This window comes from Aotus nancymaae, unplaced genomic scaffold (genome assembly GCF_030222135.1).
Source record: "Aotus nancymaae isolate 86718 unplaced genomic scaffold, 86718_ANA_hifiasm-v0.15.2.pri h1tg000057l, whole genome shotgun sequence".
NCBI classification, from domain to species: Eukaryota; Metazoa; Chordata; class Mammalia; order Primates; family Aotidae; genus Aotus; species Aotus nancymaae.
The window spans coordinates 46,326,247-46,348,484 of record NW_026988471.1 but is presented as its reverse complement, the minus strand read 5'-3'; the positions used below and the strand labels follow the sequence as shown (position 1 = coordinate 46,348,484).

At 47.3% G+C, this 22,238-nt stretch overlaps 1 protein-coding gene across 1 annotated transcript in view; it reads right to left on the bottom strand.

Moving 5' to 3' along the window:
* Positions 1-379: 379 nt before the first annotated feature.
* The window catches only part of MSH2 (mutS homolog 2), a 116,515-nt gene continuing 94,656 nt past the window's right edge, over positions 380-22,238 (bottom strand). Inside the window, exon 16 of the mRNA XM_064364056.1 lies at positions 380-511. Coding sequence (XP_064220126.1) covers positions 380-511 — 132 coding nt within the window. The remainder of the gene's footprint in view (positions 512-22,238) is intronic.

The following is a 22,238-nucleotide window of genomic DNA, read 5'->3' as shown; positions in this document are numbered from 1 at the left end:
AGACTTCAGCTGGAAACAGGAAGTGAGTCCCCCCTCCCCCACCACCAACAAGCTCCCCCAGTGGCAAACCTGTTTGGAAGGAAGCCAACAAGGAATTCTGGGAAATGTAGTTTGCAGACTTCTAAACTCAGCAATGCAGAGCAGAGTTCAGAAGCAGTGGGTGTATATACATCATTCCATTAGCACACCTTAGCCATTGTGAGGTTCCCAGAAGGCGCTTTCTCACTGTAAGTCGTGGAATCTGGGCAGAAAAAGTTATATTCCTGACCCCTTTCTGGTCCATTTTTGAGAACTTCCTATTTTGAGGGAGATGGTCACAGAAGGGGATATTTGTAAAATTATGAATGAAAAACTTAACCAGAAGGCAACAGGTACCAGGTCATGAGAGCTCACTGCTGCCCGGGCTCTGTCTCTCTGGCTGACTGCAAGCAGATCTCTTGCCCCCACGAAGTTTCCTTTTCCATGTCACCAAAATGAGGCACTGATATTTTGGCTCTGTCACTCTGAGGTTCTGAAAGGAAGGAGAGGAGAGGAGAAAACGTAAGAGTTCCACGAGATTTCTATCAAGAACGATAGCAAACATCTGCTGAGTACCTGACCCAGCTTAGACAGTTTGTTTCAATTCTTTTTTCTCCATGAACTGGGAGGAGTAGGACCAGCCATCTGGACACAGGATGGAAGGAACTGTCCTCTGCTAAGGACTGGCCAGCTTTCTGCTGAAGGTGCAGCTTCAACACACATACCTCACCCCGTGAGAACCTTCATGAGCTCCAGATCCTTGTTTTCATTTGTTTCTGCTTCCCCAAGGACAAGTAAAGTACCATTCTTTAGAATTGCACAGTCCAATAGGCAGCCACTAGCCACACACAGCTGTTTAAATGTAAGTGAATTTAAGTTACATTAAATTTTCAGCTCATCAATTGCACTAACCCCATTTCAAGTGTTCAATAACCACATGTAACTTGTGGCTACTATATTGGATAACATAGATATAGAACATTGTGTCATTGCAGAAAAGGCTACAACATAGGGCTGCTCTAATGAGAGCTCTGGTCTCAGAAAGCCTGAACTCCAGGGCATCCTTAAGGGGCAGAATTAAAAGGCCCTCCCCAACCATCATGCCCCACTGTGGTCTCCTCTGCCTCCAAGTGGCCTCTTCTTCCTCATCCCCAATGGAAAGAAACCCCACCTGCTGTTCACCATGCACCCATCCCTCTCCCACCCCCAGAGCAAAAGCATTTGGTTACCCTGTGGCATTACATGCACTTTGGGCATTTCTCTGTAAAATGGAAGCCCCTCCCACAACATACACCACAAATGCTGGGGTTCTGAACAGATTTCTTTGGGATACATGTATTTGCACACATGAGAGCATTGGTCCAAATACATATGTGCAGGCACAGGCACACAAATATTCATATTAAAAGCCTGATTCCACAAATGTCTATCATTAAGACACAAAGCAAAACCTGATGAGGTTGCTCCCTTCAACGTGGACATTCATTCTGCCATGCTCTGGCAGCAGGGCAACAAAAAATGAAAGATTTGCTTGACTCTGCAGACAGAGGTAAATGAGGAGGCCACACAGCAATTCACCAACCAACTCAAGCAGAAGCCAGATGTCCTTCCTGCTAGCCCACAGCTCTGTTCTGTCCATTCATTTGGTATTGTGTTCATTCATTCATTCAACAAACGTATGTGAGAACCTACTGTGTGTATGCTCTGTGCTGGGCCACATGGAGATTACACAATGTGACATGAATCCAGCCATCTGTGGTCTAGGAGGTAGGACATGTCGGTTGGCAACTATAGACACAGGGAGATCATAGTCATACATCCAGGGGCAGGTTCAGAGAAGACCTGGAGAGGTTGCTTCAGATCTGAGTCCCATGCCAAGCACTGGGTTGCTCTGCACTTCACCCGGCTCTACTTCTCCGACCCTTCAGTCCTTTTCTATCTTCAACCTGGCAAAGAATAAGCTATTCTTTGTTTTTTCTGGACAGCCAATTGATATTAATACCAGAGTTAATAGATCTATTTCTCCTATACACCATCTTGTCTGCTGTCTGCTCCTCCACCTAAAATTGCTCTAAGTTCTTAAAATCCTTCTTCTCATGGGCAGGTCACAGTGCTGCTGTATTCCACTGAATAGAGACAAACCATGAGAGTTGCTCATATTCATAGCTGAATCGTAACTCCCTGCAGTGAGAGTGCAGGGGTGTTGAGAAGGCCCCCAGAAAAGATTCTGGAGCCTTGACTTTTGTGCACCCAGAATGCTTTCCTGTCCCCTTCATCTAGGAATACTATCTCTGTTCTTTTAGATAACTTCATCCATCTCCGTGCGGTCTAGTGGACCTGCCAATCACAGGGTCTCTCCTGTCTCAATTATGAAAACATTCAATTGTAATGAACAGAAAACCCATTGAAGGGTAGCTTTAAGGAATAGAAATCAAGGTTTGTTTCATCACCATAACCAGCACTCTGGAGCAGGTGGTCCAGGGCTAGCATAGTGACAGTGATGCCATCAGTAAAGCCGGCTCCTCCTTCCCGCTCTTCCATCTTTTCCATGTTGGCTTGCCACCCCAGGCGCCAGATGGTAACTACCCCTTCAAGGCTCACTTCCATGGTACTAGTAGCAAGAAGTAGCGGGGAGAAGGTCAAAAATGTTCTCTCCCGACAGGACTTGTCCTAGGTCTCCCTAGGACTTTCTGCTGCATCTCATTGACCAGAAGAGAGTCACGTGATTGTCACCACCTATAAAGGAGGTAGGGAGAGAGTGCTGTGCTTTCAATCCTCTGTACAAGAGGACAGCAAGGGTGAGGGGACTGGGATGGGTGTGAAGTGAGAATGCCTACAGTTCCTGCTGCCTCCCCGCCAAGGTTGGATTAATCACGGTTCCACATTCTCAGAGATACAGCCATTGACCTAAAGGAGGGTGCGTGCCTCAGGTTGGGGGCGGGGGAAAGTTTCCTGGCCTTACACAAATTGGAGATGGTGGAGTAGCCCTTTCTTGTCTTGGTTTATAAATTAGGCATGGGGGCATGACTCAGGGTCAAGTTAATGCAATAGAATCCATCTAGCTGATTTAAGCAGAAAAAGACCTATCAATGGCGATCAACTCCAACCTGCCCACCTAGCTCGCTGACACTGACAACCTGACTGGATGACAGAATCCTGACTCCAGCACGTCATGCCACAGTCCTCAGGCAGGGTCTTATGTGCTAAGAAGAGACACCTGGACACCACAATCCTGCGCCAGGTACCATCTGCCCACAGCAGGCCACCTCCAGCCAGCTAAGGCTGATACAACTGACGTGTTGGCAGCCAGCCGACATTACTCAGAGACTGTGCTTTCCTGCTCTGGGACAGAGAATTTGCAATCTCTTAGTTTTTAAAAGACCTACCCTATTTCTCCTCCCCTACCTCATCCTGAACGGCCTTCCAAGACCCTGTCCTGAATCAGGTTTCTTGTTTGGCAATAAAACTTTTTCACTCAGTGCTCAATGTTCAGTCTCTAATGGGCTTTATTTTCTCTTTAACTTGTACTGTTAAATGCACCCCTTGCCCCTCTGCCCGGGAAGCCTGGAGAGATTCTAGGTTGAGCTCTGGGATTAACTCTCAGGAGAGACACACCCACAGAACCAGGTCACTGAGGGGGTTGCTATCTCTCTGATCAAGAAACAGCCTTTTTCAGATGCCACCACATAAAGAAATCACTCCAGAAAAAATAGAACCCCCCACTTGCCAGCAAAAAAACAGCAAAAGCATGGACTCCTCCTCCAATCTGCCTTTTAAAATCTTGCTAAACTGCATCTAATGTGTAGAATCTAAATCTCATCCAGACTGATAGCTGCAAGAGAGGCTGGAAAATGTTGTTTCCAGTCTTTTCACCTCAACAGTACAGGATAGGCCTCTAGAAGGAGGATAGAAGAGATGCTGAGTGCCTGTCTACCACATCCTCCCTGCTGGGGCTGCCAATCAGCTGCTGTCCTCCGCCACAGGGAGCATCTGCCTACTTGAAAGGAGAAGGAGGCCACCGTGCCACGGGAAGCAGAGGCAGCGCAGCCGCCTGGTCCTGAGCCCCAGCTGTGTTCCCTGCAGCCAGGCATCTGCAGTTCTTCCTCCAAGTGTAGGACTTTTCTCAGCTTTCTTCCCACCAGTTCAAACCAGCAATTTCTCTCTTTGCCTACTGGCTGAGTTAGGTTTACTTGCAACTGAAAAAAATTTGGACTAACTGCCCCTTTACCCAAAATGATCTCCTTTCTCAATCCCTGGGGGCTGAACTGCCTTTCATAGTGACAGCAACTTTCACAGAAAAGTTCAGTCTTGGAATGCAGACACCTCCAGGGAGAGCGTACAATAACATATTCACACCAAAGTGTAAATGACGTACAGGGAGCCTTGCCTAAGACTGGCTTCTGCTGTAGCAGAGGGAGGGGAAAGTCTTGGCTCCTGGGAGATGGAGAAGGGAGATAAAGGTCCCAGAAAGGGCAGTGCCATGGATTGACCTTGCTAACTTTTGCCTTCAGAGGATGGAGGCTGAATATAAGCCCTGACTTAAAAACTTTCAAGCTTTCCCTTAAAATACAAGTTTTCTGCCATTCCCGCTTACATTTCTAACAAATGCTCAGTCTCCAATGTTGACTTAATGTTTATGTGACAGGGTCTCTGCCAGCCCAACTTCTAATATTATTCACCAAACACCCCAACATTCACAGCAGTCCCTCAATCTGTCTCCCTCTTCTGGGTTCCAACTCCCTTGATTCTCTTCTAAGCACCCAGAGCTTGGGGCAAGAGAGTGGGAGGGAGGCTTCTACTGGCTAGAGAGCCCGAGAGAGAGTCGCTGTTTCAGAAACTTGAAACTCTTGCTTCTCCCCACCCCGCCTATTCTCATCCTCACCCTCCCTAATAAGGGATTTTCCTTCCCATTGGCTAAAAAAATCAAAACAATAAAAAGGAAAAAATCTTATTCTGACAATGTTTTAATCCTACACAAATTAACAGGAAGGAAGCAAAAGCACTGGAGGCTGGCCGGGCAGAGGCTCATGCCTGAACCCCCAGCACTTCAGGGGGCTGCAGTGGGAGGATCGCTTGGGGCCCAGGAGTTCAAGACCAGCCTAGGCAACATAGCAAGACCTCACCTCTATAAACAACTTTAAAATTAGCCAGGGATGGTAGTACATGCCTGTGGGCCCAGGTACTTGGGAGGCTGAGGCAGGAGAATTGCTTAAACCTGGGAGGTGGAGGCTGCAGTGAGCCATGATCATACCACTACACTCCAGCCTGAGTGACAGAGCAAGACCTGGTATCCTTTTTTTTTTTTTGGAAGGGCGGGGTTGCAGTCACGTTCTGTTACCCAGGCTGGAGTGCAATGGTGCAATCTTGGCTCACTGCAACCTCCACCTCCCGGGTTCAAGCGATTCTCCTGCCTCAGCATCCTGAGTAGCTGGGACTACAGGCATCTGCCACTACGCCTGGCTAATTTTTGTGTTTTTAGTAGAGACAGGTTTCACAATGTTGTCCCGGCTGGTCTTGAACTCCTAGCCTCATATGACCCACCCACCTCAGCCTCCCAAAGTGGACTGTGCCCAGCTACAAGACCAGGTCTTTAAAAAAAAAAGAAAAGAAATAAAAAAGAAAGCACCAGAGGTAGAATCAAGCTTCTGGCCCCAAGAATTCTAGGGTCTAGTTGTCTCCTGGGTGTTCTTCTTTGACGCCTTTCCCTGAAGGCATTAAGGCCCTCTCCCCACTCCCCACCCCTACCTCGCTCCTCCTAAAGTCTGCAGGCAGTGAACTTCCCCTGCTCCTCTCTGTACCATGCCTATGGGTGCAGCAGGCCTGGCTGTTCCTGCACTGAAGTGCTCTAGGTGCTTCGCTCTTGCTGGAAAACTCCAGAGACATTTGCCACTGCCCCGCAAAGGCAGTGGTAAAACAAGCCAACTTGTCACAGAAGGTGCAAACCAAGCTCCATTGGCATCTCCTCCCCACTCTAGTTCACTCACTGCACACAAGGGAGGCTTTTTATATGGGAAAAGCCTGGAATAGAAGCAGATTTGCTGGGACCACAGCAAAAAGTCAGACTGCTTGACTTTTTCCATCACACCAAGTCATAGCCATGGAAAGCAATGCCTTGACCCCTAACCCCAAAAGGGCACTGCACTCCCACTGCTTGTGAGTTCCTTCTCTTCTAACATTTCCTCTCCATTACCCATTTGAAGGCCCAACACCAGATGATCCAAGCCTACCTGGAGAGTCCCACAGACAGTTGCCTGGAGAGTCATCCTGATCCACAGTATATTTGTATAAAGAAGAAATAAACCTCCTTAATGTTCCGCCACTGAGATCTGGGGATTGTTTATTACTGCAGCTGAGCCTTGCCTATCCTGACTGATACACACCTGTTCACCTGCTGCTCTATAGCTGTTCTCATCATGGCTCCTGAGGGTGTACGGTTTCCCCTGGGAGCACAAAATCTCCTGAGGAACAAGGGCCACCATGTCTTCCCTTGGACAAGTCATCACCTTGTTGAGGATTGCTTTCCTCACTGTAAATGGAGCTTAAAATGTCGGCACATATTTCATAACGGTTTTGTGAGACTCAAAAGAGACAAATCATGGAAACAGCTCAATTTCTTAAAGTTTTAAATCCCTTTACTCCCCAATTCATCATCAACCTCCACCCCTGTGTTTTCCAGTGTCCGTGTTAGGGCTAGGCCACAAGCAGCTGAGAATAAAGTGACCAGGACATCACCTGTCTCAAAGACTTGTATCCAGGGGGTATTCGAGGAAAAACCCTCATGTGAATCAGAGGCTGACTATAACATGAGATTTCAGGGCATCTTACCCCCACTTCATCTCCCTCCCCAATTTCACTTTTAAACAAACCCACTCCCCACCAACTTCTTGATGCTGAAAGTTGGTAAGACAGCGTGCTGTAGGACCTTTGAAACAACAAGAGGTTCAGGTCCAGATATCTTTTATTGGAGGTCCCCAAGACCACTTGGGATTCAATGATTCACTAGAAAGACTCACAGAACTCAGAGAAGCTATTCTGCTCACAGTTGTAGATTATTACAATGAAACAATACCGATTAAAATTAACAAGGGAAAAAAGCGCATAGAGCAGAATCCAGGAGAAGCCAGGTACAAGCTTCCAGTTATCCTCCCAGTGGATTCACATGGACAGTGCTTAATTCTCCCAGTAATCATGTGACAACACATGTCAATGAAGTACAGATCTTCCTCCACTTATGATGGGTTATGTCCCAATAAACCCATTGTAAAGTGCAAACCATTGTAAGTTGGGACCGGCTGTATTGCTCTCTTGAGCCTTGATGTTCAGGGTTTTTATTCGTGGTTGGTCACATAGGCCTGGAGCACCTGCATGACTGCAGCACCTGCTGACTAATCTAAGCTTCTTATTCTCTGTTGCTCTAGGGGTCAAACTGATACAGTTTGGCCCAGGGCCCCAGAGGAACAAAGACAAGTGTTCATCATAAATCCCATTGCAAGCATACATTTTCTAGAGTGGTTCTGAGTTCAGCATTCAAAGATACTCTTTGAATACAAAGCAGGGTATTCCAAGGGCTTAGAGATTATTTCTGAGGCTCAGGCTAAGGGCCAGTCTTTTCTTCAGAATGTGCAGGGTGTGAGTACCTCAAGTCAGCTGAGCTAACCCTTTACTGCATACACTTGCACTCCACCCAGTTCCTCATCTATGGGTAGCCTCTGCCTCCCCAGTTCATGCCAACAGAGGCCAGGAACCAAAGTGAACAAGAACAGTGGAAGCCACAGCTGGTTTTGACTCCCTGTCCCTCCCAGCAGAACAAGCACTTCTGCTGTGGATCCCAGCACTTTGGATCCCAGACCCAAAGACCCAACCTCCTTTCTCTTTGGGGTACTCAAGGGGCTGATGCGCTCTCCAAGTGGCTTGCTGTACCCATGAAAACCTCATTGTGCCCCATCCCTTCTGCGTCATGAGTCTCCCTAGTGAGTGGGAGTGGCCCCAATATACACCTCTATAACCACACTGTTGACGACATTCCATTCTCACCCTCTCCATGCGTGTCTCTTTTGGGAGTTGGGGCAATTCTCTCCCCACCAATGCTACAGCCCCTAATAGTGTCCCAAAGAGTGGGCCTGGCTTTCTTTCTTTCCTGTAGCCCTCGTGCTCAAGAATCCAGGACCAAACTGAGTCAAATGGCACTCAGGTGGCACTATACAGTGTCATACCCAAGATGCCTTTCCCCAGGGAACTCCAAGGTCTGATGCAAGAGCCACAAGTCCTTGCAAGCTCACAGGAAGTTTCTTCTCCACCTTGTCAACTCCCTGGTGGATGGGAAGGGGCGATCTCAGCCCTCCGTGTTAGGTATGAGTTCCAGGACCCAAGAACCCACTCCAAGGACCCTCCAAGGGTTCTTACACAACCATACACCAGACTGCCTGGGCCTTCCAGAGCCTGTCAAGAAGTAAGTGAGCCTCCCACAGGGAAGCAAGTGAAGCAAGGTTATACGAATCCATCCTCAGAAGATGACATATGTGAAAAAATCATGTCAACGATTGAAAGCCATACAAATAGAAATGAGGAGGATTTCTGAGATTTTTGCTGACAGAAATTTTCTCTCCACAATATGACTTGAAGTATAAATAACTGGGGAGGAAGGCGATTCTGTGGTTTCCACTTATACTACAATGCAAATGACTGGTAACAGAATTCTTGCAGAGGGCTGCTTATGGCCAGGCTGAGGTAGAAATAGGCCTCACTGGTACCTCGAGGCCATGGGGAGAGAGGGCTCCTGGTGACAGGCGGGCAGATAGTGCACAAAGGATCACTCGCATTGTGGCTTGTCAGAAGCCCCACCTCAGAGAGGACAGAGTGGTTAGGGTGGCTTGTTCCATCAGGAAGGGGATGACCAACAGGGTCCTCACCTCCCAAGTCACCTAGATAAGGCTTTCGTGAGACAAAGGCCTGCAGCCCAGAGCTGACTGGCTTTGGGAACCAGGATGCTGCCAGCAAAGCAGACCACAATCGTGCTGGGAATTTGGCTTCCAAAACCGAATCACAGTGTGGGCTTCTGAACTCCTGGGCCTGCTTACTCCCCAGACCTGTCTCCTCTGATAGTGGCCTCAGCTTGAAGCCGAGCCTGGCAAATGTGGCTTCTGGGAGCCCCTAGCTCCCACAGTGAGGCCTCTTCTCTCCCCTCCTCTAAAGCCTGCCCACCTCTCAACCCCCAGGTAGCTCCTGTTCTCAGCTCTTGCACTCCAGAATAAGCATTGAGAAGGGTGTCATCTGCAGCCTGTGGGGGAGGCAAGGCTGGAAGACATGGGAGGGGAGAAGGGCCACAACAGACAGGGCCAGATGGCCTTGGCCTAGGCCCCACCTGCACCAACACACGGCGTTTTGGAAGAGTTTTGCTGGGGGTTCAACCACAACTGTCCTCAAACTCCTCTCCAATTAAGGAGGGGAATGCGCTTCGGCGGCTGACAGTTGAGTCACCCAGGGCTTGGGGAGGCCAGCTCTTTCCTCAGCTCCTCCTGCAGATGCTCAGTCATGGCCGAGCCCGCTCCACTTTAATCCTGCATCCACATGCTTTCTGACTCAATGTTTCTGGGAAACAACAGCACAAAAATCAACATTTTAGTGTCCACTTGGTGCTAGGCTGACTTTAAGAGTCTGGTAGGTCTTTCCATTCAGACTGATCTAGATGAGGGTCCCATTAATCAAATTCCTTAACTTCTCTGAGAATCAGTTTCAACAACTTGAAATGGGAAAACAAGCAATCTACCTTATTGCACTGTTGTGAGGATTAACTAAAGTGGTTATAAAGTGCCAGACATAGTGTCTAGCACAGATATTCAGTGAATTTCACTTCCTCTTTTTGCCTCCTCTCCCACAAGTTCAACTTTTCTTGTGCGAACCTGACTACCAGGGCCCATCCATCCATTCACCCACTTATCCATCCATCCATCCATCCATCCACCCACCCATTTATCCACCCACCCATCCATCCACCATCCATCTACTCATCCATCCATCCATCAATCCACACATCCATCCATCCATTTATCCATCCTTCCATCTATCTATCCATCCATTTATCAATCCATCCATCCACTCATCCACCCATCCACTCATCCACCCATCTATCTGTCCATCTACTCATTCATCTATTCACTCACCTATCCATCCATTCAGCAATTCATTCATGTATTTATATTATATCATTTATAATATAGCCACTAAGAGCAGCTGACCTTGAGGTCAAAGGATATGTACAGAAAATAAAATGACAATTCCCTGAAAGGAAAATGGGCAATATACTATCAGTCTATAAAAAATTTAAAGATCACAGACACCATCTATCACTTCTATGATAATGAATACGCACTATGCACAAACTGCTGCAAGTTGTCCGCAGAAGTAGATAAGGAAATATATAATCTAGAAGCAAAAATTAACTATCAAAGCTATGATATAAATCACTTGATAAAAAGTGAAAAGTGTCAAAAAGAGGTACAGGGAAAATGTCAGGAGATTAAACACCCTGGGCCTCTCTTCAAGTCTCAATTGAAGCCAACTGCCAGGATTACTCTTTATTTGAAAAAACATTTATCTCTCCCTGATAAAGACCACCAGGACGTTTGTTTCCTTTTACACAGGAAGGTGACTCAAATTCTAATTATCCTAACCCAGGCAATGACTTTGTCTTGCCTTTCATTTTACTGTGTTCAGCTCTTAGTTGCTCCACTGAGGACAATCTACAGAGCCCAGGTTTCTTCCAAGATTTTAATTGGACCTTCCATGAGGGATTCTGAAACCCACAAAATGAGCTAAATGAAGAGATAATAGATACATTACAGGAAGACTCCTTGGGCCAGACATCCCTTCACAGCCATGTGCAGGTGAGTCAGTCAGCTCAGGGCTCTGCAGTGTCTGCAGCCCATCTCCACCCCTTCAAAGACCTCTCTCTCTCCACCTCCTGGATCCTGCCCACATTTCAAGTCACCCTAGGAAGAATCGCGGGGAAAAGATCTCCCAATGAAAGTGCCTGACCAACAGTGTAGTTTGTAGCTGAGGAAAGACAAAAATCTCACATCTTTCGTTTCCACAGTGAAAAACAAGACTCCATCCATATGTTGAAATAGTCCACTCACTGAACTCTCTGCAGGCTGCCACTCATCTCTGCAGGAGGATTTGACCATGAGTTTCCCGCAAAGATATTGCTGAGAAAACACTGCCAGTTGAGTTGTTTGGTGTGGTGGATTTAGAGACAGAAGACCCAACTCTGCCACTTACCACCTGTGTGAGTTTGGGTGAGGCCCTTTAGCTCTCTAAATCTCTGTGTAGGCAGGGCACAGTGGCCCACACCTATACTCCCAGCACTTTGGGAGGCCAAGGTAGGAAGATTGCTTGAGTCCAGGAGTTTGAGACCAGCCTGGCCAACATGGCAAAACCCCACTTCTACTAGTAAAAATACAAAAACTAGCCAGGCATGTTGGCACATGCCTGCAGTCCCAGCTATTCAAGAGGCTGAGGCAGGAGAATTGCACGAACCCAGGAGGCAGAGGTGGCAGTGAGCCGAGATTGTGCCACTGCACTCCAACCTGGGTGACACAGCAAGACTCCGTCAAAAAAAAAAAAAAAAAGAAAAACAGAAAAATAGGTCAGGCATGGTGGCTCACGCCTGTAATCCCAGCACTTTTGTAGGCCAAGGTGGGCAGATTGCCTGAGGTCAGGAGTTTGGGACCAGCCTGGCTAACATGGTAAAACCCCATCTCTACTAAAAATACAAAAATTAGCCAGGCGTGGAGGTGCACGACTGTAGTCCCAGCTACTTGGGAGGCTGAGGCAGGAGAATCACTTGAACCCAGGAGGTAGAGGTTGTAGTGAGCCAAGATCACGCCATTGCACTCCAGCCTGGGCAATTGCACTCCTGCCTGGGCAAGAAAGCAAGACTGTCTCCAAAAAAAAATTAAAAATTGAAAAATAAAAAATCAGTTGGATGTGGTGGTGCATGCCTTTAGTCCGAGCTACTTGAGGGGCTGACGTGGGAGGATCGGTTGAGCCTGAGAGGTTGAGGCTGCAGCGAGCCATGATCGCACCACTGCACTCCAGCCTGGGTGACAGAGGACACTCTGTTTCAAAATAAATAAATACATACATACATCTCTGTGTATTATCTTACTTGGCTGTAAGTGGGGACTTCACACACCTTGCCTACACAACCAGCTTGTCTGAGTGCCAGAGTGACAATGATCGTGACTGCTCTCTCTGTGAGCCACTTTCAGAAGGTGAGGAGGCACAGTGGAAGCCAATCCTCCTTCCTTCCATCCACTCAGTGTCCTTGAGTGAATAACTTTCCTTTTCTGAGCCTCCTTGTTCTTATCTGTGAGCATTACAGGTTGTGTACAGATGAAATTAGATCATCTATGCAGAGTGTGGAGCACAAACCAAATGTACAATAGATTTTAGTTCCCTTCCAAGAGAGCTTGCTATCCCCACTCAGCAGAGCCTCCCTCAGCCAAGTTCAGGAGGCAAAGGATTTGCCTGGATCCCCAAGCTTGAACCAACAGAATATTGTTAGGGGCGCACCTCCTCTGTTGCCTGGGGCTGATTCTGTTACCGAAGCACCAGTGGTTCGGTCCTGCTGCTCACCACACAGAAAGCGGATCTCTGAGACAAGGAACACTGCAGGGGAAGAACTGTTCCTTGGGTGCTGCAGCTGAGGAGATGGGAGATCAGTCTCAAATCCATCTCCTGGACAAGCTGAATTTAGTTTATATAGCAGGGAAGAATTGTAACTACATGTGGGAAAACAGGAATTAGGGAGAGGTAAGGAAAAAGATTTGGTCGAACAACAGATGGTTGCTCAGGCAATCATGATGCGTGAGGGATCTGGCGTCTCATTGTCCAGATGTGGTGATCTGGTAAGTTTCAGTTCCTAATACCATCTGCCAGGCCTGAGGGTCAGTTTCCTGAGGAAGGAACTCAGATAAGACAAATGTAAATTTCAACCTTTCAGAGCAGGAGGGTCCATTTCTGTGTTTATCCAAAAAAACAGTAAACATCAGTTCTATAGGATAATTGGGCCAGTTTCAGTTTCCACTTAGAAAGCAATCTAGGCTCAGCAACTTCTGGATCCTCAGAAATGATTTTCAAAACCCTTCTCATTTCACTACACCGTCAGCTGCAAATTGTGCTCCAATTCAGCAGTCTGTTACAAGACATTAAAATCATTTCCCCACCTCTCGCCTCTGGTAAGCAAAGGGACCTTAGCTCTTCATACCTCAGTACAAGGAGATCCTCTTTTTCCCAAGACCATTGAGAGCTCCTGCAGTGCCTTAGCATGAAGTAGAATAAGGCTCCTCTCTGAGCAGACAAACCACATACACCCCGGCATGCAGTAGCTTGCAGGCTGGAGTGCAACTGGGCTATACGCTGGCTGCCCTCACCAAAGCACAGGGCACACTACATGCTGGCCCCCTATCCCACTTCCCCTCCTCACTCCTCATCACCATTGCTGTCATCATTGTGGCAGCAGCTGACATTGATTGAGGATTTGCTGGGAGTCAGACACTGTGCTCCACTTTCCTCATGCCTTCTCTCCTGGAATCCTCACAAGTCTCCTATAAAGAAACATGTAGATGACTGCACGCAGTGGCTCACACCTGTAATCCTAGCACTGTGGGAGGCCGAAGCGGGCAGATCACTTGAGGTCAGGAGTTCAAGACCAGCCTGGCCAACATGGTGAAACCCTGTCTCTACTAAAGATACAAAAATTATCCAGGCATGGTGGCATGTGCCTGTAGTCCCAGCTACTCAGGAGGCTAAGGCAGGGGAATCGCTTGAACTGGGAGGTGGAGGTTGCAGTGAGCCGAGATCACGCCACTGCACTTTGGCCTGGGCAACAGAGTGAGACTCCACCTAAAAAAAAAAAAATGTGCCGACATGAGCTGTTTTCCTTAGACTGGCAAACCTTCACTTTATTGGAGAGGGATATTTTATTTTATTGTTTTTGTTTATTTGTTTTGAGACAAGGTCTCACTCTGTCACCCAGGCTGGAGTGCAGCGGCATGATCACAGTTCACTGCAGTATCAAACTTCTGGGTGCAGTGATCCTCCTACCTCAGCCTCCCGAGTAGCTGGGACTACAGGTACACGCCACCATACCCCATTAATTTTTCCATTTTTTGTAGAGGGTTTCACTATGTTGCCCAGGCTGATCTTCCTGCCTCAGTCTCCCAAAGTGCTGGTATTACAGGTGTGAGCCACCATGCCCAGTCTGGAGGGTGGTATTGTTAAAGAAAAAATTATTCATGATACTTGTTATGGACAGTAAGGCAAAGTACACAAGAGGGGCCATGGCCAGAGGAATGAGGAGCACTGCAGTGGGGTCTTGCAGTTGTGGGGAGAGATTGCACTCAGTTCTGACTACAGCATGGGCAAGTGGGGATTTACAGCCACGGAGCAGGGTGGAGGTCAGTGAACGGGAAATAACTGAGAGGAAACATCAGGAAGATGGGCATCCTATCAGACCAACGAAACAGGACTCTTGCTGAAGGCAGGCCAGGCTGATAAGATGTTGATGGTGCTCAGATACCAAGTCTGGGGGTGTTTCTCTGCCCTGATTTGGCAGGATTCTTGCTCAAACTGGATTCTACAAGGACACAGGCTGGGCCTGGTCAGGAAGGTCTCGGACGAGCCTCACTAAAGTTTTGGTCAAAGGAGAGTATCTGTCCCTCCTTCCTTTTGGTTCGGGTAGAGTTGCCGTGGTGGTCTCTGCCTCTGGTCCAGGTGATCAGAATCCTCCTGAGATCTTAGGTGGTGTCTGAAGACAGAGGCCTTCTTTCCCTCTGAGAAAATACTGTGAGGGCTGGGTGCAGTGGCTCACACTGGTATTTCCAGCACTTTGGGAGGCCGAGGCAGGCAGATCGCCTGAGGTCAGGAGTTTGAGGCCAGCCTGGCCAACATATCAAAACCCCATCTCTACTGAAAGCACAAAAATTAACTGGTGGGTGCTTGTAATCCTAGCTACTAAGGAGGCTGAGGCAGGAGAATCACTTGAACCTGGGAAGTGGAGGTTACAGTGAGCCAAGATCGCACCACTGCTCTCCAGCCTAGGTGACAGAGCGAGACTCTGTCTCAAAAAAAAAAAAAAAAAATTAGCCAGGCATGGTGGCAGGTGCCTGTAATCCCAGCTACTTGGGAGGCTGAGGCAGGAGAATCACATGAACCCGGGAGGTGGAGGTTGCAGTGAGCAGAGATCACGCTATTGCACTCCAGCCTGGGTGAGTGTGAGACTCCATCTCAAAATAAAAAAAGAAAATACTGTAAGGAACTGACCCCGTTGCTGTCAGTGGCCGTGTCCCCTGTCACATGAAGGAACCCAAAGATAAAGATGACACTCAGAATGAGAAAGGGAGTGAGGGAGGATGAGGCCACATGCCTCCTTCTAGTTTCAGAACCCAGCTGGGCCTGGGATCAGCTAACCCCAGATAGTTCTTAGGGCATAAGGTGGTATGGGTTGAATTTCTCTCACCTGAAAGCAAAAGAGTTCTGATAATTAGTAGATAGATAGGTAAATTACATAGATTTGATGGTTACCCTCCTCCTACAAATAGATGAGAGGTTAAGGGTCTGAAGTCGATTGTTACCCTTTTTCTAAAGAAAATGACGTTAAGGGTCTGTGGTGCAGAGGCAGAGCAGGGACCCTTGTGTGAATTAATTACATTCTACTTGAGCATGCTGGACACTACACATAAAACAGCACAGAAGTGGTTATTCTTCTCTTTGAAGCAACAACCTATGAAAGAGGCGTAGTCGCCTGTTACTGATAGACTCTCACTTCAATCAAATCCACGTGTGCAAGCCTACATTTATGGTCTGCATGAGGCCACTAAACAATTAGAGTTGCCTTCAACAGTGGCAGCTTTGATGCATTTAGATTCTAAGTAGTTCACAGAACGTCAGGCCCATTAGGAGTCTGTTGTCATGGGTTTTCATTCTGGCCCAGTCAGTGCCTGAACCATTGAGGGACCCTTTGGTCACAAGCAACAGAAACTGCACTCAGAGTACTTCTAACATAATACAAAATTTATTTGGTGTTTGTCTCCATTTCCTAGCACAGAGCTCCTAAAACCCTGAGAATTTCCTGAATGATGGAAGTGTTTTTTGTTATTTATAAAGAGCCCTTGTCAACTATACTTGAGTTTATGCTAATGAGGTGACCCTAGACAGCGTCAAGACAGGGTTTGGTAGCCAAAGGAACCAACCCCGTGTGTAGAGGGTTGGAACTGTCAGCCCCACCCCCAATCTCAAGAGAGAAAAGAGAAGCTGGAGTGTTTTTTTGTTTTGTTTTTGTTTTTGAGACAGGGTCTCACTCTGTCACCCAGGCTGGAGTGCAGTGGCACAGTCAGAGCTCACTGCAGCCTCAACCTCCTGGGCTCCTCCCACCTCAGCCTCCCAGGTAGCTGAGACAGCAGGTATGCATCACCATGCCTGGTTAATTTTTTTTTCTTTTTTGTGAAGATTGGGTCTTGCTATGTTGGCTAGGCTGGTCTCAAACTCCTGGCCTCAAGCAATCCTCCTGCCTTAGCCTCCCAAAGTTCTGGGATTACACACGTGAGCCACCACACCTAGCCTGGGGACTGAGTTCAATCACCAATGGCCAGTGATTTCCTCAGTCATGCCTGCTTAATGGAATTGCCAAAAAAAAAAAAAAAAAAAAAGTCCTAAACGAAGGGATTCAAGGGGTTCAGGGAGCTTACAGGTTGCTGAGTATGTCAAGGTGCTGGGAGGGTGATGTATCCTAAAAAGGCATGGTAGCGCTGAGCCACCCCTACTCCCACCCTCCTACCTTGCCCTATGCAACTCTTCCATTTGGCTGTTTCTGAGTTTTAACCTTTATAATAAACTAATAATACTAAGTAAAGTGCTTTCCTGAGCTCAGTGAGTTGTTCTAGCAAATTATCAAACATAAGGAGGGCGGGTGGGAACCCTCAAATTTATAGTCAATTGGGCAGAAATGTAGGCAGCCTAGGTACCTTCTTTGCAGCTGATGACTGAAGTGTGGACAGGCTTGTGGGACCAAGCCCTTAACCTCTGTGGTCCGGACAGTTATTGTCAGTATTGGGTTGCATTGTCGGATAATCAGTTGGTATAGAAGAATAAGAGAACACCTTAAGCCAAAAGGGAATTGATTGCCTTGGTGACCTAGAGACTACCTGACCTAGCCCAGGGACTCCAATAATGTGCTCAGCTCACTTTTGCTTCACATTGTACCTTTCCCCATCAACATGGAGTAGTTCTTCTATGTCGATCTCATTCTTTCCCGCTGCTGATAGGTCCCTCAGATGGCTAGGTGGAGTACAGGAAGATGAGAAGAGGTGGAGGTGGGGTATGCTCACAAACGGCCCACAGCAGCATACAAGCTCATTAATCATGGGGGAAGGAGAGCGTCTCGTTCCCAGAATCTAAAGCTTGGCCCACTTCTGTGGCCAGGACAATGGGTCATGTGACTGGTAGTAGCAGCAACCAGCAAAGACAGGGAGAGGATGGTGAACAAATAGGCATTGGGTATCTCCTCACTTCAAAGAGGATCTGAGTTTGTGGAAGGCTGTGGTGGTCATCCAGTCCAGCTGCCACAGACACTCAGGAATGGGGCACACAATTGCTCACCCCTCCTCTCCTGGCAATGGCCACCTCACCCCACCTGTGTGGCATTGGGTCCGTGGTTTCCTCACATTTAAATCGAGGGTTTGAACTTGATACAGTTGTTTGAAGCCCCTCCCAGCCCGGATCATCCAAGCGCTGTCACAGCTACATGAGATGAAGATGGCTCAGGGAAGGACCCTGCCACGGCTTGAGCCTCAACCTGTGCAGGAGCTGGTGCTCTGGCTGTTGAAGCTGGGCTGGCCAGCAGCAGGCAGAGGGAAAGGCTGAAGCCAGGACAAGAGGAGAGCAGGACAAACAGAGCTACCGGTCAGGACGCAGCTGGGCAAGGGTAGAACTGGAAGATTAAATTGCTGCGGTGAGTGGCCCAGGCCGGGAAGAACTGATGTCAGCATATTGCAAGTAGTGAGGGTGCTGTCACAGAACTCGGACCTCGGGCTGCCTGGATCACTGGGGCGAATATGGGGATAGGGCGGCTGAGATCTGGAAGTCGCCAGGGAGAGGAAGACCTGCATGTGGAATGGAAGCAACTCAGCTTCAGGCCAGGAGAGGTTGTGCCTCTCCTCACTTAGCTACTGGGCTTCCAGGACCCAGGTAGGATATACAAGAGAATCTTTTTTTTTTTTTTTGAGACAGAATTTCACTCTTGTTGCCCAGGCTGGAGAGCAATGGCGCGATATCAGCTCACTGCAACCTCTGCCTCCGAGTTTCAAGTGATTTTCCTGCCTCAGCCTCCCGAGGAGCTGGGACTACAGGCATGTGCCACCACGCCCGGCTAATTTGGTATTTTTAGTAGAGATGGAGTTTCTCCATGTTGGTCAGGCTGGTCTCAAACTCCTGACCTCAGGTGATCTGCCCACCTCGACCTCCCAAAGTGCTGGGATTACAGGCGTGAGCCACCGCACCCAGCCCAAGAGAATGTCTTAAAGCCAATGATGGCCAAGTCCCCAAGGCTCCCAGGAAATGGTGCCCTCTCTGAACCATCACCTGAAACCTCTGGTGACCACAGAATCTGTGCAGGAGTCACCATGGGACTAGCTGCAGAGGAGATCATGATGCTGGGCTGACCAGGTACCAGAAACCATGCAGGTAGAGTTGCTTATGAATCCTAGAGAGACTCCAAGGAAGGGCTGCGTTTGAACCCCGGGAGAGGCCAGTTGAGGACAAACAAGGGTCTCCTTCATAAAAGGAGGAACCCAGAGACAGATGTGGATGGAGTCCAACCAGGTCAGAGACAGAATGTTATTAAAAGAGCCACAGATGTCTACTCTACTGAGGAAAGTCAGAAGAAAGAGGTCCTGGCCTCAGAAAGCCCCATGAGATGACCCTGGGACCTCTGTCAACAAGATTCTTGGAAGGAAGGAGTTTGCCAGTGACTGTCCAGGGAAGTCCTGAGCCGGCCATTCTTTCCCTGGCGTTGCTCTCAGTGAGGGGTCCTTGAACCACAATTTCTTCTCAACTTGGAAGGAAGGAGTTTGCCAGTGACTGTCCAGGGAAGTCCTGAGCCGGCCATTCTTTCCCTGGCGTTGCTCTCAGTGAGGGGTCCTTGAACCACAATTTCTTCTCTGAAGGGAGCAGAGTACTTACAGCACTGCCCTTTAGAAATATGACATAACTCCTAGAAAAAAAATAAAGGGCTCTCTCCTCCAGCTCATTTATGTTCTGGCTTGTCGGTTCTCATGCCAAGGGAGAAACTGGTGGGAGTGCAGGAGAGAAAAGGATTCTGTTAGTAGGTATTACAGTCTTCCCAAAGACTTTAAACAAGGTACCAACTCAGTAATTACCACTTAGATCTGGTGCTCAAAAAATCAGTTCAGGTTCATTACTTCCAGCTAAGTTAATCAACCCCAAGAGGAGAGGAGGAGAGAAACAATTTCTGCATACATAAAAATTTATTATCTGTTCCTATTTTACTTAATAACATTGTGTGATGAGGCTCTGCCTGGAAATTGGTGTTTGACTGGGAAGCTCTGGGTGAGAGGAGATGCCTGAGGGTCAGGAGGCCAGGCTCCAGGCCAGCTCTGCCTCCAGCCAGCTGGGAGACTGCCCTGCACTCTGGCTCTACCCCTCTGTCCTCGGGAGGGGCGTTTTGTTCCAGCCATGCCAACATTCGAGCGCTCCGCTACCATTCATTACACAGAGGAGGAAAGCATGCACATTTGGCCGCACCAGAGTCCCTGCTCAAGGGTGTTGATAATCTCCATCCCCCAAGGAGCCCACACTCTGGGCATGAGTGTTTCCTGAGAGCCTAGCACTGTGCCTAGCACTGTGAACGAGACAGACAAGGTACTGAGTGTTTAGTTGGATTCAGTGGAAACAGTGCTTACAGAATAGAGTGGAGTCCAAAAAAAGTATGAGAGAAAGAGAAGGAAGAACCAAATGATGCTTTGAGCAGAAATAAATATGAAAGGCTAGGTGAGGCTGTGGAGATGGTAGGCAGAAGAGACATCATCATCCCAAAGCATTTACCAAGCACCAAACTGGAAACTCCTTGCCATTTGCAAAATGTGAATGCTTTTCAGAATGAGTTTTGGAAGTGAAGACTCCATTTCCTAGGCTCCAACAGTGTAGACATGTGACTCACTTCTCCCATGGAAGATGCAAGTGGAAACACTGAATTTGTGTTTCTTTATAGGTGGGACGAGCATCCTTGCACTCTCATCCTTCCTGCTGCCTAAAATGTGGATGCATTGGTTGGAGCCCTGGCAGTCATCTTGGGCCATGAGGTGACCTTGAAAGAAGCCATGCACAGTGGAGAAACCAACTCAAATGTTCCAGGGTCTCTGCTGCATAATCGTGGAGCCACCTTACCAGCCCTAGACAGCCTACCTCCAGACTTCTTTTACATGAAAGAAAGTTAATTTCTAATCTGTTCATGTCTGATGGTCTTAAGAAAGTTGCTTAGCTCCTCTATACCCCGGTTTCGTGTATAAAACGGGATAATAGTATCCACCTTAGAGATTGCTGAATGTTGGCTATTATTACATTTTATTTATGCTACTATTTTTTAAACAGCTTTACTGGGATATAATTTGTATGCCATAATAGTTTGCTCACTTAAATGTGCAATTAGGTGGTTTTTAACATATTTATAGTTTTGCAATTATCACAACTTAATTTTAGAACATTTTTATCATCCCTCAAAGAAATCTTAATAGTCACTCTCCATTTCCCCTCTGCTGTTCCCCAGACCTAGGCATAGATCTATTTTTTAAACGTTAAATTATCTTTAATCACAATTTCAAGGGTGCCTGAAGGTACTTTGTGATCATAAGTATTCCTTAAGACAGACTTTTCCTGTCAGTTTAGATTCTTCCCAAGAGAATCACCTTACATTACAATGCAATTTATTTGGAGTAAGAGTATGACATTGTGTTGGATTTTTCTTAAGGTATCAATGTGCAAAGTGAATGTCACTGTTTAAATATACTTTTACACAGTTTTTTCCTACTGTATTCACTTTCAGTATTGATTTTTATGAACACAAATCTTTAAAAAAATCAAAGAGGATCATCATGAGGCTTGTGATGAAAAATGGTAGCTCCCTCCTCATTGCTGCCCTGTTCAATGTCCCAGAGGTAGCTACTTTTGGAATCCTCTATCACTTACCTCTATATTTTTAAATAACACACTTATACCACTATTTATTTTCCAATTTTAGAAATCATCTTATAGAAAGAGCAGCAGATTTATACCCTTCCCTTATCCCAATATAATTTCTATTTTTTAGAGACAGGGTCTTGCTCTGTCACCCAGGCTGGAGTGCAGTGATCATAGCTCACTGTAGCCTTAACTCTTGCGCTCAAGCGAGCCTCCCTACCTGAGCCTCCCAAGTAGCTGGGACTACAGGTGTGCGCCACCGTGCCCAATTATTTTATTTTATTTTTTTTTAGAGATGGGGGGGCGAGCTCGCTATGTTGCCTAGGCTGGTCTCGAACTCCTAGTCTCAGCAATCCTCACTTCAGCCTCCTGAGTAGCTGGGATTACAGGCATAAGCCACCACACCTGGGTACAGTTATTTTATTATTTTTCTTAAATCACTTGTTGGTGTTTAAGTTAATATGAGTAAATGAGTAAAATTTACAATTGGCCAGGTGCAGTGGCTCACACCTGTAATCCCAGCACTTTGGGAGGCTGAGGTGGGTGGATCATGAGGTCAGGAGTTCAAGAGCAAAATGGTCAACATAGTGAATCCTCTTCTCTACTAAAAATACAAAAAATTAGCTGGGTGTGGTGGCAGGTGCCTATCTATAATCCCAGCTACTCGGGCAGCTGAGGAAGGAGAATTGCTTGAACCCAGAAGGCGGAGGTTGCAGTGAGCCAAGATCATGCCATTGCACTCCAGCCTGGGTGACAATGTGAAACTCCCATCTTAAGTCAAATAAAATAAATAAAATAAAATTTATAGTTGAGGTGGGCAGTATACTACCATGACATTTACTCTTAAAAAAAAAAAAAAGGTTGATATTACTAGGCCTAGTAGTCCCCCCACCCTTTCTTCCCAATTGCTATGTAGATGTTTTGTAGTTATTAATTCAACCCCAAACTCCTCTCAGTACCCTCAAACA